The following is a 13788-nucleotide window of genomic DNA, read 5'->3' as shown; positions in this document are numbered from 1 at the left end:
GATAGCGAAATGGAAAAAAAAAAATAAAAGAAAGCTTTGAGTACAAATGAAGAGATGAGATGAAGAAAGATGAAAAAATTAATTGATGGGGGGGGCAATTTATAAAATTCTCAGAGAAGAACAGGGGAGAAGGCATTAATGGTGTATAAGCTTTTTAACGGTTGGAAATTAAATTAGAAGAAACCGGTTGTTCTAAGCAATCTAATTTTTTAACCGGTTTCAACAGGTGAAGGATCGTTAATGGAAGATAGGGGGAATAGGTGGGATTGTTTCTGGATTTTAGAAAGGTGGGATTGTTTGTGGAAGACCACCTAAAGGTGGGATTATTAGTTTACAATTTTCCTATAAAAAAACCTCAACCCCCAAAAAATAGATGAAATGGATTCTAACTCCATTTCAACCCATTTTAAATGATGTAACCAAACGACCCCTTAATTAATTAAAGCCGATTACATGTTAAATTGTAACTCAACTCGTTATTTGACAAAACCTAAGTCATTAACTTTTGATTTTAATTACCTATTTAATTTTTTGACAAAGGTTTGTTCTAGAATCTATGTAAACTATTTAATGGACTGAACGACGTCGTTTCAATCCTTAATCAACTAATTGAATTACTGATGGTGCTAAACTGCTAGCTGCTACCCAGTAATTACAGTTGAAGTGATAAACTCATAAGCCCTACTCTCCTCTCCTTTCTTTGTTCTCAGAATACACAGAAATGGAGAGAAGTTGCATTTGGATGAGGCGTATTGTTCTGGGTTTTAATCCTCTACTTCTCACTTCTACTTCTCCTTCTCCTTCAATCTCCACCCTTCATTTTCCATCACCATCATCTCAAATTCTCTTCTCTCTCCTCCCATCCCACCATCGTCGCCGCTCTCTTTCCGCAACCGCTTCTTCTCCTTCCTACCCTCTCCATTCCATCCCAAATAATTCCTTTTTTTCTGGTAATTCATTTTTATTATAATTTTTTCCTTTCAAATTTGGAATAAAAATTTGATTTTTTTTTTCTTTTTCTTTTGGTGTAGGAGCTGCTGAGATCAAATCCGATGAAGAGAAACCCAAGACTTTGATCAAGGGAATGAGATACCACGAGCTTGAAGTATGTTAATTTATTTTCTTAATTTTAGAAACAAAAGGGGCTTTTTTTTTTTTTTTTTTTTTTTTTAATTTTAATTTGTTATATATTAACTAGAATGACTGCAAGAGTTTTTGGCATAAATGATTCTATTTCCTGGAAAGTTTCACTTTTGTACATTGTGTGTATGACATTGGACATTGCAAATTAGGGCCTGTTCTGATTTACTGAGCCGGGCTCGGCTGGTGGGAAATTAGGAACTGAACTGAAGTGAAAATAAGAACAGGCCCTTAGTATGATTATTGATAATTAGGGGCATAGGGGGCGGTTTAGGAAGTATTTTTTTATGGTCAATCTTGAACTTTGAGAGATGAAATGATACAAGAATAAATGTTTTGGGTTTGATTGACTTGGATTTAGATGTGGACTTTTGGATAGTAGATTCTAATGTGAGGAATTACAGTCCAACTAAATTGGAATCACTACATCCAAAGAGAGTCAATGGCTAAGTGCTTTTGTGTGAAATATGAATCAACTTTGTACATATTGCCTAAGCTTGAAGGTCCACCATGCTGTGATAAACATTTGTGATCGTACCACTACTTGTTGCCTTTTGGTGGAATAATCTAATAATCTATTGTTGAATTCTCGTTTGAAATTTGATTTTTGACAGAAATGGGTTCAATCACATGGGTTTAGGCCTGGTCAGGCGCTGATGTTGTGGAAACGTCTCTATGGTGACAACATTTGGGCTCATTCTAGTGAGGAATTGGAAGGTAATTGGCTTGCACATTGAATATGGTTTTGTTTGTCCCATATTTTCCATTTAATTTTCTCTAGCTACTAAACATTTAGCTCCTCCATCTGTAAAAGATTGGCCGTTTTCAATATATTGATTTTCATTGTCTCGTTGTAAAGACAGCTAAAAATATGTTGACATACTTTGAAAGGGTCTTTATTTTTTGTAAACATAGCAACAATTTATTGCATTATATCGAAAGTTAGCAAACTCAAAATTAAATGTGGCTTAATATTTTGAAATGGATGTAGTTAGATTTTGATTCTTTCTGTCAAGCTCTTTGATGATAAAATTTAATTTTTCATCACATAGGTCTAAACAAAGATTTCAGAAAAATGCTGAGTGCTCATGCAGATTTTAGGGCCTTGTCTCTGAAAGAGGTTCGCTCAGCATCTGATGGAACTAAAAAGGTGAAAAGGAACTTTCTTATTAGTGTGATTGCCAATTTTACCATATATTATTTTTTGTTGAGCGAATAAAATTTATCAGTGTGTTTCCTTCCATTGTTTGTTATTTGTACATAAAAATCTTCTCAATGATCCTGAACTTCACAGGAGCTTGCAGATATTATTCACTTTGGAAGATGGACTGGTAATCGAAACAGTTATTATTCCTTGTGATCGGGGAAGAAATACAGTGTGTGTTTCAAGTCAAGTGGGTTGTGCCATGAATTGTCAGTTTTGCTTCACTGGAAGGCAAGGTTCTATCATAAGTTGATTCTCATGACTTGTTGTCATCTATATTATTTTCAGCAGTCATGAAGAATTTTATTTTTCAGGATGGGATTAACAAGGCACCTAACTGCTGCTGAGATTGTAGAACAGGCTGTATTTGCTCGACGTTTGTTCACAGAGGAAGTTGGGTCAATTACCAATGTTGTTTTCATGGTAAGTGTTTGATTTTAGATAAATTGCTTGTGGCTTAGAGAATTTTCTTTATCCTTTTGCCAAGTATGATACTTTGTTTTGTCAGCCACTGCCTGAGAGGATCGCGCTGTGCATTTTTAATTTGTGTGTAATATGTTTTTTATCTTTTTAATCACACGTAAGACTGGTCACTGATTGGTTTTGCTTGATAAGCTTACAGTTTATTTTGGCTTGCACAGTAACAACAATAGCCAACAAGATAATATTGCCTTAAAGATGCTCCCACCTTAAGCAGGGTGGGCTGTCAAATTTCTTGACCACTCCTGCTACTAAATGATTGTTGCAAATACTATGACTAGACTAACAGAGTAGTATATGCAGCATATAAATTGTTTTGTTTCCTAATAATTGGTTGCTGTTTTACTGACTGTCAAAAATGTATTATCTGTAGGGCATGGGAGAACCACTTCAGAATGTTGACAATGTCGTGAAAGCAGCAGATGTAATGGTGGATGACCAAGGACTTCATTTCAGTCCGCGGAAGGTTACAATTTCAACCAGTGGGCTGGTCCCACAATTGAAGCGTTTTCTTCATGAATCCAATTGTGCTCTTGCGGTTAGTTTGAATGCTACTACTGATGAGGTAATATGCTACAGCCCGAGGCGCTTTCCTCTTCGTTTGTAGTTCTTGTAAAGATGGAAGATAGAGCTAACATCCCGAGGGTAAACTTTCAGGTGAGGAACTGGATCATGCCAATAAACCGGAAGTATAACTTGGAACTACTTCTTGGAACACTTAGGGATGAATTGCGACATAGACATAATTACAAAGTTCTCTTTGAATATGTGATGCTTGCTGGAGTCAATGACAGGTTAGTTCCTTTGTGTTGTACAGCCTCTTGCAGTCTTGCTACAGTTAGTATGGTCCTCTTTAAATGCATTATTAAGTAGTTGCCTGCATATCTTGGAGTGTTTTTAGTGTTCTCTGATCTTTTTTCTGTTTTTTTTTTTTTACAAAAAAAAAGGGCAAGATACAGGGGGTCCTCAACCCTATCACAGGAATTGGGAAGGGGTGTTCTCTGATCAACTGGGGGTCATTTTATGTGCGGTTTCTCAAGTTATCCCTAGGCCTAGGCTTTTTGCCATACACTTGTTTTGTGAGTTACTTCCTGAATTACTTCTTGTTCATGGTTTACAGCATGGAGGATGCGAAGAGGCTTATTAGTCTTGTTCAAGACATACCATGCAAGATCAATCTAATCCAGTTTAATCCTCACAGCGGGTCTCGCTTCAAGCCAACCAAAGAGGACAAGATGATTGAGTTCCGGAATGTTCTGGCAGCTGGTGGTTGCACTGTCTTCTTACGCCTTAGTAGGGGTGATGATCAAATGGCTGCTTGTGGCCAACTCGGAAAACCTGGAGACTTTCAAGCCCCTTTGCTTCGAGTCCCTCCTCAATTTGAGAAAGTATTAAACGCTTGAATCCTGACTTTAGACAGATTTATCTACAACTAATCTCATGCTATTAGGCCATTTGCTTGTATATTCAACCCTTTAATTGCTATTGTTACTTTTCATCGTGTAGCTATAGCATATAGATATCAAATATTTATTGGATTTGGACGAAAATGTTTTCCTTAGTTAACTCTCCTACACCAAATGAGAAGAACAAACGCGATCGGACTAGAGAGTATAAAACTCACTTTGGTCCCTGTTCTATAATTTTCCTATAATTATGTGCAATGATTATTGTTGTGATTAAACAAATACGAAGAGTAGGGGCTGGTTTTTTATTTTTATTTTTTAAAAAGAACAAACATTAAGAGACAAAGGGAGTAACAAATAGTGGACATTCTGGACACGCATAGCAACATAGAATATTAAGGGTGTGTGTGGAGGGCAACCCCTATTTATCTTAATGATAGACGAATTTTGTTTATCTAATGGCATGTTTGTAATAAGTAGTGTAGAAAATCATGTCTTAAGATTAAAATAAGAGTTTCGTCTGTTTTATGGGCTTCAGCTATAAAGTTGGTGAATTGCGTCGTTAATTTAAGTGCTAAAACTTTCTTCTTCATCATCCCACTTACCATCATTTCGTCTCCATTTTTGTCGAGTTAATTCTATTGAAGGAGCTTGAGCTTCGATCTTCTTCATCCCCAACCAACCTTCCACCGCACCCCCATCTCCATCGACATCACCATTATCGACAGCTTCGCCATCTAATTAAACGAAAAACCCTATGAAAAGGGTGAAATCAAGGACGGGATCAACCACCAAGTCCGCCATTATTGACTACTATTGAGCTTGATTTCTTCCATTGAAAAGTTTTCTCCATTGTTAGTTCTAAAATTTCGAGAACGACATTCACGTCTAAAGTAATACTACCTCCGTTTTTTATTAGTTGACACGTTTTGACTTTAGCACTATTCACACATCTCTTTTGACCATGTTTTGTGATTTATATGTAAGGAAATATAAAGTCAAGTGGGATCTTGTTAGATTCGTCACAATGTACATTTTCATAATATCAACTTTTTATAATTTTTGCTTATCGGTAATTAAAAATATTAATGATTTAATTTGTGCATTGGCAAACGTGACTAAAAAAACGTGTCAACTAAAAAGAAATAGAGGAAGTAGATTTTTGGCGTTAAAAATATGAACTAGTGAAATGACTTTGCTGCCCATACATGTCCAAAGTACTTGACTATTTTAAATTTTTAACCCTAGATAAACAACTAAAGTTTATCATGAAGATAAACTTGTATTTTTTCAGTGCGTGTGTGTTAACTGTGTTTTGTATATGAACATATGATATTGAAGTATTTTAATTGTAAATTAAACCTAAGCACCCTTTATCATAATTTACTCATCTTAAATTTATCTTTATCTAAACTTATTTTTCTGAAATGAATAAAAATTAAGTTGAATGAACACAACAAACTCTAACCGACATCGGGGAAAATTCATTTTGTCTTGTTGTATCTTGTATTTAGACAGCTTCTTATTTTTCTTAAGAACAAGACATAAGTACATAACAAACTATAAATTAATATTTTGTAAGGTAAAGCTCAATGTTCATGGATGATTCAGGTACCGCTAGAAGATGTTAGGGAGCTCCTTCGTCTTTTTCTCTTCCGTCGAATCCAAGCATATCTATAGAGAAGGCAGTAGAGCTGCAGATTATGTTGCTTTTTTAGGGAATTTCATGCATACGTAGCAAGATATTGATCCTTTAGATAATAATTTTTTTTTTTTGTAATTACTTCAAATAAGTGGAGTTATATTCTCGAGAGAAAACTAGTCTAACTTCTTGTATATTTCCTTCTTTAAAAAAAGTACATAACAGACTTAAGTATATAGAATAGAGAAAGAGCACTCTGCTGCTATTCTTACTTAGGAAGCAAGAAATATATAGCCAAATATTGGAAAAACAATCATTGACACAGCTAAAAATAAAATTGTTCAACTTGAAACTGGTTGCATGTGATGTGACAACACAATAATGAATATAATACAGTGTCAAACTCAATCATACTTTGTATAGTTCTGTACTTCTATTCTGTATTTGCTCATTTGGCCATAGATTACTCACCACTAAAATTGGACAAAAGATGTAGGGGGTGGTGCCTACAACATTAATTTATTATGTCAACAAATCAATAAACAAAGAAGTCAATTTTTTTTTTTTTTTACAAAGAAGTCAATTAATGTCGGCTTATTTTTTTAAAGACTATAGTCTTTGTCACTATTATTTATTTATTTTAATAATATTGTTATTTCCATTTTGGAATACTATACCATACAAGTACAAAGTATTTCATTACTTAATGGTGTATTTTATTTTACATTAGAAATTTTCCTCAAGAAGAGGACTTCCTAATTTTTTTTCCTTACCTTTAAAAAAAATGTAATTTGTTTGGAGAAAAACAGATTTGTCATTGAAATAAAGAGTAGACAAATGTAAGTGGATTAAATGTGTTTCTCTTCCTTCAGATTAATTTTTACCATGTATATTGTCCAATTTATCTCATTTTTATTTATTTCACAAAAAAAATTGTTCAAACAAATTAAAGATTAGAGTTAATGATTTCAATATTATAGATTTAAGATAAATATATTCAGATCAATTCAGATAAGAATATATTTAGCCTATATCTATGTAAGTGAATTTGACAAATAAAAAAATCAAATATGAAACACCCTAACTATAAATCTCAACTAGATAACAAATATTGCTAAAAAAAAAATAGTAACATATTTTTATTTAAGCTAAGGGTCTGTTCTGATTTACTGAATTGAGATGAACTTAACTAAACTAAATATTTTATAAGAGAAGGAAATAGAGAACTCAATTGAACTAAACAAAATATTTTATGAGAGAAGTAAATAGAAAACTCAACTGGACTGAACTGAACTAAGTTGAATTGAAATAAGGTGAAGTAAACAGCCCTAAGTGAGTAGTTATAGGGTAGTTATTGAGATTTATTAAGGAGATAACAAGTAAATTGATTCATCAAACTTATTTATTTATTTATTTATTTATTGTACTTGGTATTAATTGCAAATCTTTAACACATTCCCCAAATTACTACACTCCTAACCAATTAAACAAAAATGTAACCCCACCTTAATCAAGAAACGACAGTCTTTTCATATCTATCACCCCAACATTAAAAGCAATAAATCAAATTAAATACTCGTAAAAAAATAAATAACCTGTAATAAATAAATAGGTTCTTAAAAAAAAAGAAAAAGAAAAAAAAGGCATATGGCATACCCCTATATATACACATTTCCTCTCAAAATTCTCTCTGTTTGTCACTGAACAAAGAGAAAAGCAGGCTTATTTTGCTGCTCCAGTTTCCTTGCACGCTACTTCTTTCTCTCTCCTCTTTCTCTCTCTACTTTCTCTCTCTTCCTTTCACTTTCACTCTGCAAATTACCTTCTGCTCGGAGAAATATGGGAGAAATCGTCGCTGCCGGAGTTTCCGAACTGCAAAATCTCAGCTCTTCCGATTGTCGCCGGTATTCTAAGCATGTTAAAGATAATGTTCATGGATTCATTCTTCTTGATCCGGTATTTTGTTTTTTTTTTTTATCTTTTCTACTGTTAATTGCTCGTTTTGTTGAAGAATGTTGATGCTCATTTTTCCAGATTTTTCACTTTTTTGTTTTGCTGCTTTTTGAATTAGATGTTTGAATTCGAGTACTAGTAGTTTACTTCACAGAATTAAGCGTCGAAATTTCGGCGAATTGTGGAAATATTTGTATTGTTTTTCTTAATTTTTCTGCGTTTTATATGTTTTTGCGTTCGAATTTCCTGCATTTTCGAGTTTTTAGAGGTTAATTCTGGTTAATTTTTGCAAATTAAAATGTTAAGTGAAATTAGAGCAGACCTGAAAACAGAGTCGGAAAGTGATTGCAATCTTCTTAAAATTTTAGAGTTGAAATTACGAAATCTTGAATTTGCGAAAAATTTTGTGCTCCTTCGATTTTCTATAATTTGGTTGCATTTATTTGAAAATTCAAAGAAGTAATTAGACGTTGTTTAGTATTTTAGTGTATAATCAACTTAATTTTTGTATGTATGGTTGATTATTACTATTATTAGCGAATTTGCCGATAAGACTTTCATCGAACATGTGGTGTTCATTCATTCTTCGATAATGAAATGCTTATGCGAGTTAATTTCTGCAAATTGCAAATTGAATTTAATTAAAAATCTTATAAAACAGAGTTTTAAGATTAATTTTGGCAAATCGAAATATCAAATTGTCAAATTATTTAATGGCCTTTACTTTTTGCACTTTTTAACGGAAATTGGCGCAGTTTCATTCATAAGTTGACTATCTAAGTCAGAAGTGTAGAGTTTCTTAATTCAAAGTAGCTTTCGGTTGTAATAATGTCAAAATCAAACTAAATATATACGCTGTTTTTTTGTTAATGTAGTGTAATTTAAGATATAAGATTTTTATTGTTGTTTTCAGCTTGCACTGAAGTTCATAGACACCGAACAATTCCAGAGGCAAGTGTTACCGTGATTATAATGTTCTTCTCGATTTTTTGGCCTTCAAATTTGGCATTAGACTAATTACTCCCTTAAAACTTTGTTTTTGCAGACTTCGCGATCTTAAGCAGCTTGGTGAGTTTTTAACTCGTAGTTCAGTTTTTTTCTTCTCTATGTCATTGCTTTTTTACTTTGTTTGAGACTTTTAATTATATCCTGGTCCATTGATATGCTTGATAAATTATGGATTCTGCTGGCATGTGATTATAAATTTATAATCAACTTATTTCTCCGAAAAGCCAGCAAGTCTTGTAATTTTGCTTGTTGGATGTATTTTAGCATATCTGGCATTAATAATGATATAATCATTTGGTTCATTTCCTATCTCCATCAAGAAAGTAGTTATGTCATGCTGATCATTTTTTTAATCTTTATTTTGTCTGTTGATTAGTACTCCGTATCATTCAGTCTTGAAAAACTTAAATGTTTCATGCTGATCATTTTTTTAATCTTTATTTTGTCTGTTGATTAGTACTCCGTATCATTCACTTCAAAGGACGAGCTGTTGCCCCAATATAACTATGGCAATAAGAATGGTCCTATGTGTTAATTTTTTGGCTTTTTTTTTCACAACACTGAGACCTGACTGGATTAAATTGTTTATTTATGTACATTTTCTTTATTCAGTGACTTGACCAATGCTATATCTATGTGGAACACTGTTCAAAATCTGATGGCTTGTTCTTTTTAGGAGTAACAAACCTGGTTTTCCCTGGGGCTGTACACTCTCGGTTTGAGCACTCGCTAGGAGTCTATCATCTTGCTGGTGAAGCTGTTAATGAACTTAAAAGATACCAAGTGAGGCACTTGCATGAATTTTCACATCTTATTGAATCAGGATTATTTATGTAGGCATGTTTTTGTAGGGTTCAGAGCTTGGAATTGAACCTTTTGATGTACAGTCGGTAAAAATTGCTGGTAAATTGATCAACTTTTCTATATTTTTTACCTTATTTTGATTTGAAATCAGTAATTGCTGTAGCTTAAAATGTCTTTTAGGGCTACTGCATGATGTTGGTCATGGTCCATTCAGCCACATGTTTGAAAGTGGGTTCCTTCCCAAGGTTCTTGGTGGTGCTAAATGGTATTCTCTCAACTGTAATTGTGTTCTTAAACTTTCTGAAGTCAGGACGTTCCTGTTGCTCTATTTTATAAGTAATTTGTTGATTGACACTTAACTTCTAAAGAAAATGTTTATTGTGTTGAATGATACCGTTGAAGGTCTCACGAGGATATGTCTGACCGCTTGGTTGATTACATAGTTGATGAGCATCACATAGAGATGGAAGATGGCATGTTAAAGAAAGTGAAGGTATCATAGCACTGTTACTAGCTTGTTCTTGCTGTACAGCCTTTTGATATCTGGTGTAATGGCAACTTAGTAATCTTCTATAATGTTGTAAGGATTTTAGCGGGGTTGATTTACTGGAGTAATCCTTTGCTATCATAGTTGTTTTGTTAGAAGAGAGTCCTCTTAACTGTGTCGACCAGTACAAAATTTTATTGTCGTGAAGCTCGGAATCATCCTTATATGTTTATTCCAAAATTCATTTTTATCTGACTGGAATGAATGGTAGAGGCTATTTTACTTTTCACAGTCTCTATGAATTTTTTACCAAAGCATTTCTCTTTTTGATAGGAAATGATAGTTGCCAGTACCGAGCATGGTTCAGCAGAGGTGAGAAATTGAATTATAATAGTTTAGCTTTGATGACTTTCAGTTAGTGCCCAAAAATGTATCATACTATCATGTATCCTCGAAAAGATATAGTTTCATGTCCTGATCTACTTTATTGCCACAGCGTGTGAAGGAGAAGAGGTTCTTATATGATATTGTTGCAAATGGAAGAAATGGAATCGATGTTGACAAGTAAGCGTGTTTTTTTTTATTTTACTTCCACTTTACTTGGCGTAAATGCTGTTTGCTTTCTGGTATTGAACATCCCTTAATGCTGTTCCCAAATCCCACACAGATTTGACTACATAGTTCGTGATTCTCGAGCTTGTGGTCTTGGCTGCAGCTTTCAATTTGAGAGGTATGTATCGTATCACATGCTGTTTCTTCTGCAATGTTATTAGAAATTTGCTGAACTACATGTTCAAAACGGAATACTCCTTGCTTCTTACCTCACAATCCAATTGCTCTCCTCTAGAGGTCATTTGACAGTTGATATTCGTGTGCTATATTCATAACTTACATTCAGCAGACTCCTGAGTCATGAGACATACATGTTTACCTCTTGCTTGCAGGTTGCTGCAAACCATGAGAGTGATGGATGATGAGATATGCTACAGAGCCAAGGAATGTCAGTAAAAATTACATATGTACCTTCACTGAACTTCCATTGTTATTATCTTCTCATGTTCCTGTTTCACAATTCTGCCAGATCTTACTGTTCACAAGCTGTTCAATACCCGTGCTGATCTGCATCGAACAGTCTATACGCATGCTAAAGTGAAGGTGCTTTGTTTAATCTACTTTGATGTCTAGTCGCACTGGATATAATTCTAGTAAGATGTTGCTGAGCATAGAATATTGCAGTAGTATTTGACAGAAGACATGTTTTGCAGGCAGTAGAGCTTATGGTGGTTGATGCACTGCTGAAAGCAAATAATTTTCTTCAAATTGCTTCTAAGATTCATGATCCTGCTGAATTTTGGAAGGTAAAATCGTGCTTGTATTATCTATAGTTTTATACCTTAGTTCCTCACATATAACCTGTCTATATCTGCTGTACTAACATTGTATTCTGCTTATGAAAAGTTGGATGACACTATAATAAAAAGAATTGAAACTGATCCTCACCCAGAGTTGAAAGAGTCTAGAGACTTAATTTTGCGGATAAGAAGGAGAGATCTCTATCAGGTTTGTGTTCAGTCTATTATTTTGGTATTTGGTGATATATTACAGTTCGTAGATAATAACCTCCTGCTTCTTGTTTTTTTTGTTTTGTTTCAAATAGTTCTGCAACGAATTCACTGTTCCAAGAGACGGTCTTGAGCACTTCAAGGAAGTTACTGCCAAAGATATTATTTGTTCACAGGTACAAAGACAACATTGGCCATGATTATATATGCTGGTTTTCTTTCTAAATTGTATCTCCTGTAGGTGTCTGGTGGGGTGACCTTACAAGAAGATGATGTTGCTGTGAGCAATATCAAGATTGACCTGACACAAGGCAAAAACAATCCACTTAAAAGGTACATAAGATTGGTCTATAAAAAATGGTTAATACCTTTAATGGTCTTAGTGACACTCTTTATTCGCACTAACATTTGTCTTCTGCTTATGTCTCCAGCATCAAATTCTTTCAGGTATGAAAATCAATTTTGTGTCTATCTTGCTTTTATTTCCATTTTGCTGTGTTAAGTTAGGGGAAAAGTCCATTTTCATGAAAGCTGGTTTTCTATTTTTCTTTGTTTAGTTAGTATAAGAGGATATTTTCTTGTATTGAAATTCTCGAAGATAGATTTTATTAAGGACAGAAAAGATTCTCCCTACTGAGGTAGAAATGCCTCATTTTCCACCATATGCCTTGTTTTTCTTTTGTCCTTTCCATTGCTTTCTCTCCATCTCCTGTTTCCTTTCCTCAAAATTTAGTGAACCAAAGAAAGATGAGTTTGAAAGTTCTCTGTTAAGCCACCTTTGATTGATGACGTTATTTCTACGGTGCTTCAAATAAACTGGATATAGCTGTTGTGATATGCTGAAGATGCTGAACTAAAGGGAAATAGTACTCTGTTTTATCAGGCCAACCAGAGCATTTGGGGAACAAAGTTCAGTTTATACCTTGCACATTACCTATTCTTAACAGTATGTATTATTTTCTTATTACCAGAATATGCTGTCAAACATTTTTGTGTGATGTATTTCAGGACTATGATGTTGATCAGAACTTCACTATTAGCGATCAAAGCATCAGCCAGCTACTGCCTTCATGCTGTCTAGATAGAATAGTCCGGGTGTACTCTAAGAAGCCTGAACTGGTTCGTAAAAAATATGACTGTTATACTTGTTTCCATTAATAATATACCGTACCAGTACTGAATTAAAATAAAAAATTCATGCAGGTTGCAGTGGTGTGTGAAGCATTTGAGAACTTTCAGCAGCAGAAATATGGGAGAAAAACTCAAGTGCATGGAACACCACAGAAGAAGAAGCAGCGAAGACTTTGAAGCTGCCAACTTATGAAAATTGTCAAGTGTACATACCTGAAGACCAAGGTGTATATCATAGTATATTTTGTAGGTAATATGCAGACTAGTTTAAGCTGAAGGGGTTTTAACACGTGACTTACATCTGTGTACTCTGCACATTGGTGACGCAGCAAAGTTCTAGTCTCATAGCTGAAGTAAGAAAAATAGTAGTAGCAGTAAATGACACTGATTTTTGGGAGCTTAATTTGGTCTTATATTGAAGACCTTCTCACTGAATTTACAAGATGAGATTGAAGAACTGGACATCACATTTTTGGCTTCGTCTGGTGTTGCCCGTCAGTACGATTCTTGCAGCGCTATCACAAGTCTGGAATAGGCAGCACATTCCTCATTATTCTTTTTGTAAGAAGAATTGATGTTTGTACATATCCAAAACTCCAGATGTATACACTACTGTAGCGTATACAAATTTCGAAGTATATTTGTTGGTTTATATGCAGTATAGCAGCCAATTGGTAACAGCCGTAAGGAGTCCTACACTAAATTGTGCAGTAGTGTTGCAAATCATTGAGTTTTATACTGTTTTGAATCAATTCTAATGCTTCTTTGTATTTTAAGGTGAAATATACTCAGATTTCTAAAATTGTAAGGTCTTCTGAGTAAAATATAAATAGAAATTTTTTTGTTTCAATTATTTTCTACTACTTTTTAAGTAATTTTTACAATTTAGAAAAATAATCTGGATTATTTTTTCCATTACTTCTAAACTATTTTTTATTTATTTAATTTTTAACAACAATTTGGTTTTTTTT

The 13788-nt window shown here is 33.9% G+C and overlaps 2 protein-coding genes across 5 annotated transcripts; both read left to right on the top strand.

Moving 5' to 3' along the window:
* Positions 1 to 642: 642 nt before the first annotated feature.
* On the top strand, positions 643 to 4462 carry LOC110694152 (dual-specificity RNA methyltransferase RlmN-like). 2 transcript variants are annotated; one of them, XM_021871325.1, is made up of 9 exons: positions 643 to 950; positions 1032 to 1105; positions 1755 to 1857; positions 2193 to 2290; positions 2445 to 2575; positions 2659 to 2767; positions 3198 to 3389; positions 3482 to 3618; positions 3772 to 3923. In XM_021871325.1, the coding sequence occupies exons 1-9, from the start codon at positions 722 to 724 to the stop codon at positions 3827 to 3829; spliced, it is 1131 nt and encodes a 376-aa protein (XP_021727017.1). In that variant the 5' UTR covers positions 643 to 721; the 3' UTR covers positions 3830 to 3923. The 2 variants fall into 2 exon arrangements, with proteins under 2 accessions (XP_021727017.1, XP_021727016.1); XM_021871324.1 differs by lacking the exon at positions 3772 to 3923 and adding an exon at positions 3945 to 4462 and having other exon boundaries at positions 644 to 950.
* Positions 4463 to 7190: 2728 nt separating this feature from the next.
* LOC110694151 (deoxynucleoside triphosphate triphosphohydrolase SAMHD1 homolog) lies at positions 7191 to 13497 on the top strand. 3 transcript variants are annotated; one of them, XM_021871322.1, is made up of 20 exons: positions 7194 to 7828; positions 8739 to 8776; positions 8871 to 8893; positions 9510 to 9616; positions 9685 to 9736; positions 9818 to 9902; positions 10040 to 10130; positions 10458 to 10496; positions 10621 to 10688; positions 10792 to 10854; positions 11069 to 11124; positions 11206 to 11279; positions 11390 to 11482; positions 11583 to 11684; positions 11782 to 11862; positions 11928 to 12019; positions 12118 to 12133; positions 12695 to 12805; positions 12890 to 13042; positions 13147 to 13497. In XM_021871322.1, exons 1-19 carry the CDS (start codon positions 7712 to 7714, stop codon positions 12992 to 12994), a joined length of 1413 nt encoding a protein of 470 aa, XP_021727014.1. In that variant the 5' UTR covers positions 7194 to 7711; the 3' UTR covers positions 12995 to 13042; positions 13147 to 13497. The 3 variants fall into 3 exon arrangements, with proteins under 3 accessions (XP_021727015.1, XP_021727014.1, XP_021727013.1); XM_021871323.1 differs by having other exon boundaries at positions 7191 to 7828; positions 12118 to 12127; positions 12689 to 12805; positions 12890 to 13497; XM_021871321.1 differs by having other exon boundaries at positions 7195 to 7828; positions 12890 to 13497.
* Positions 13498 to 13788: the final 291 nt, after the last annotated feature.

Source organism: Chenopodium quinoa, unplaced genomic scaffold, assembly GCF_001683475.1.
Source record: "Chenopodium quinoa cultivar QQ74 unplaced genomic scaffold, ASM168347v1, whole genome shotgun sequence".
NCBI classification, from domain to species: domain Eukaryota; kingdom Viridiplantae; phylum Streptophyta; class Magnoliopsida; order Caryophyllales; family Amaranthaceae; genus Chenopodium; species Chenopodium quinoa.
The sequence above is the reverse complement of the archived record's forward strand: the minus strand, read 5'-3'. Positions and strand labels throughout refer to the sequence as shown.

Excerpts from the sequence above, each read along its gene's own strand:
- LOC110694151 (XM_021871323.1), top strand. The coding sequence starts at position 7,712 with ATGGGAGAAATCGTCGCTGCCGGAGTTTCCGAACTGCAAAATCTCAGC. Across the intron at positions 11,863-11,927 it reads AAGATATTATTTGTTCACAG|GTGTCTGGTGGGGTGACCTT; the intron begins GTACAAAGACAA and ends TATCTCCTGTAG. Across the intron at positions 12,806-12,889 it reads ACTCTAAGAAGCCTGAACTG|GTTGCAGTGGTGTGTGAAGC; the intron begins GTTCGTAAAAAA and ends AAATTCATGCAG.
- LOC110694152 (XM_021871324.1), top strand. The coding sequence starts at position 722 with ATGGAGAGAAGTTGCATTTGGATGAGGCGTATTGTTCTGGGTTTTAAT. Across the intron at positions 1,106-1,754 it reads TGAGATACCACGAGCTTGAA|AAATGGGTTCAATCACATGG; the intron begins GTATGTTAATTT and ends GATTTTTGACAG. Across the intron at positions 2,576-2,658 it reads CAGTTTTGCTTCACTGGAAG|GATGGGATTAACAAGGCACC; the intron begins GCAAGGTTCTAT and ends TTTATTTTTCAG.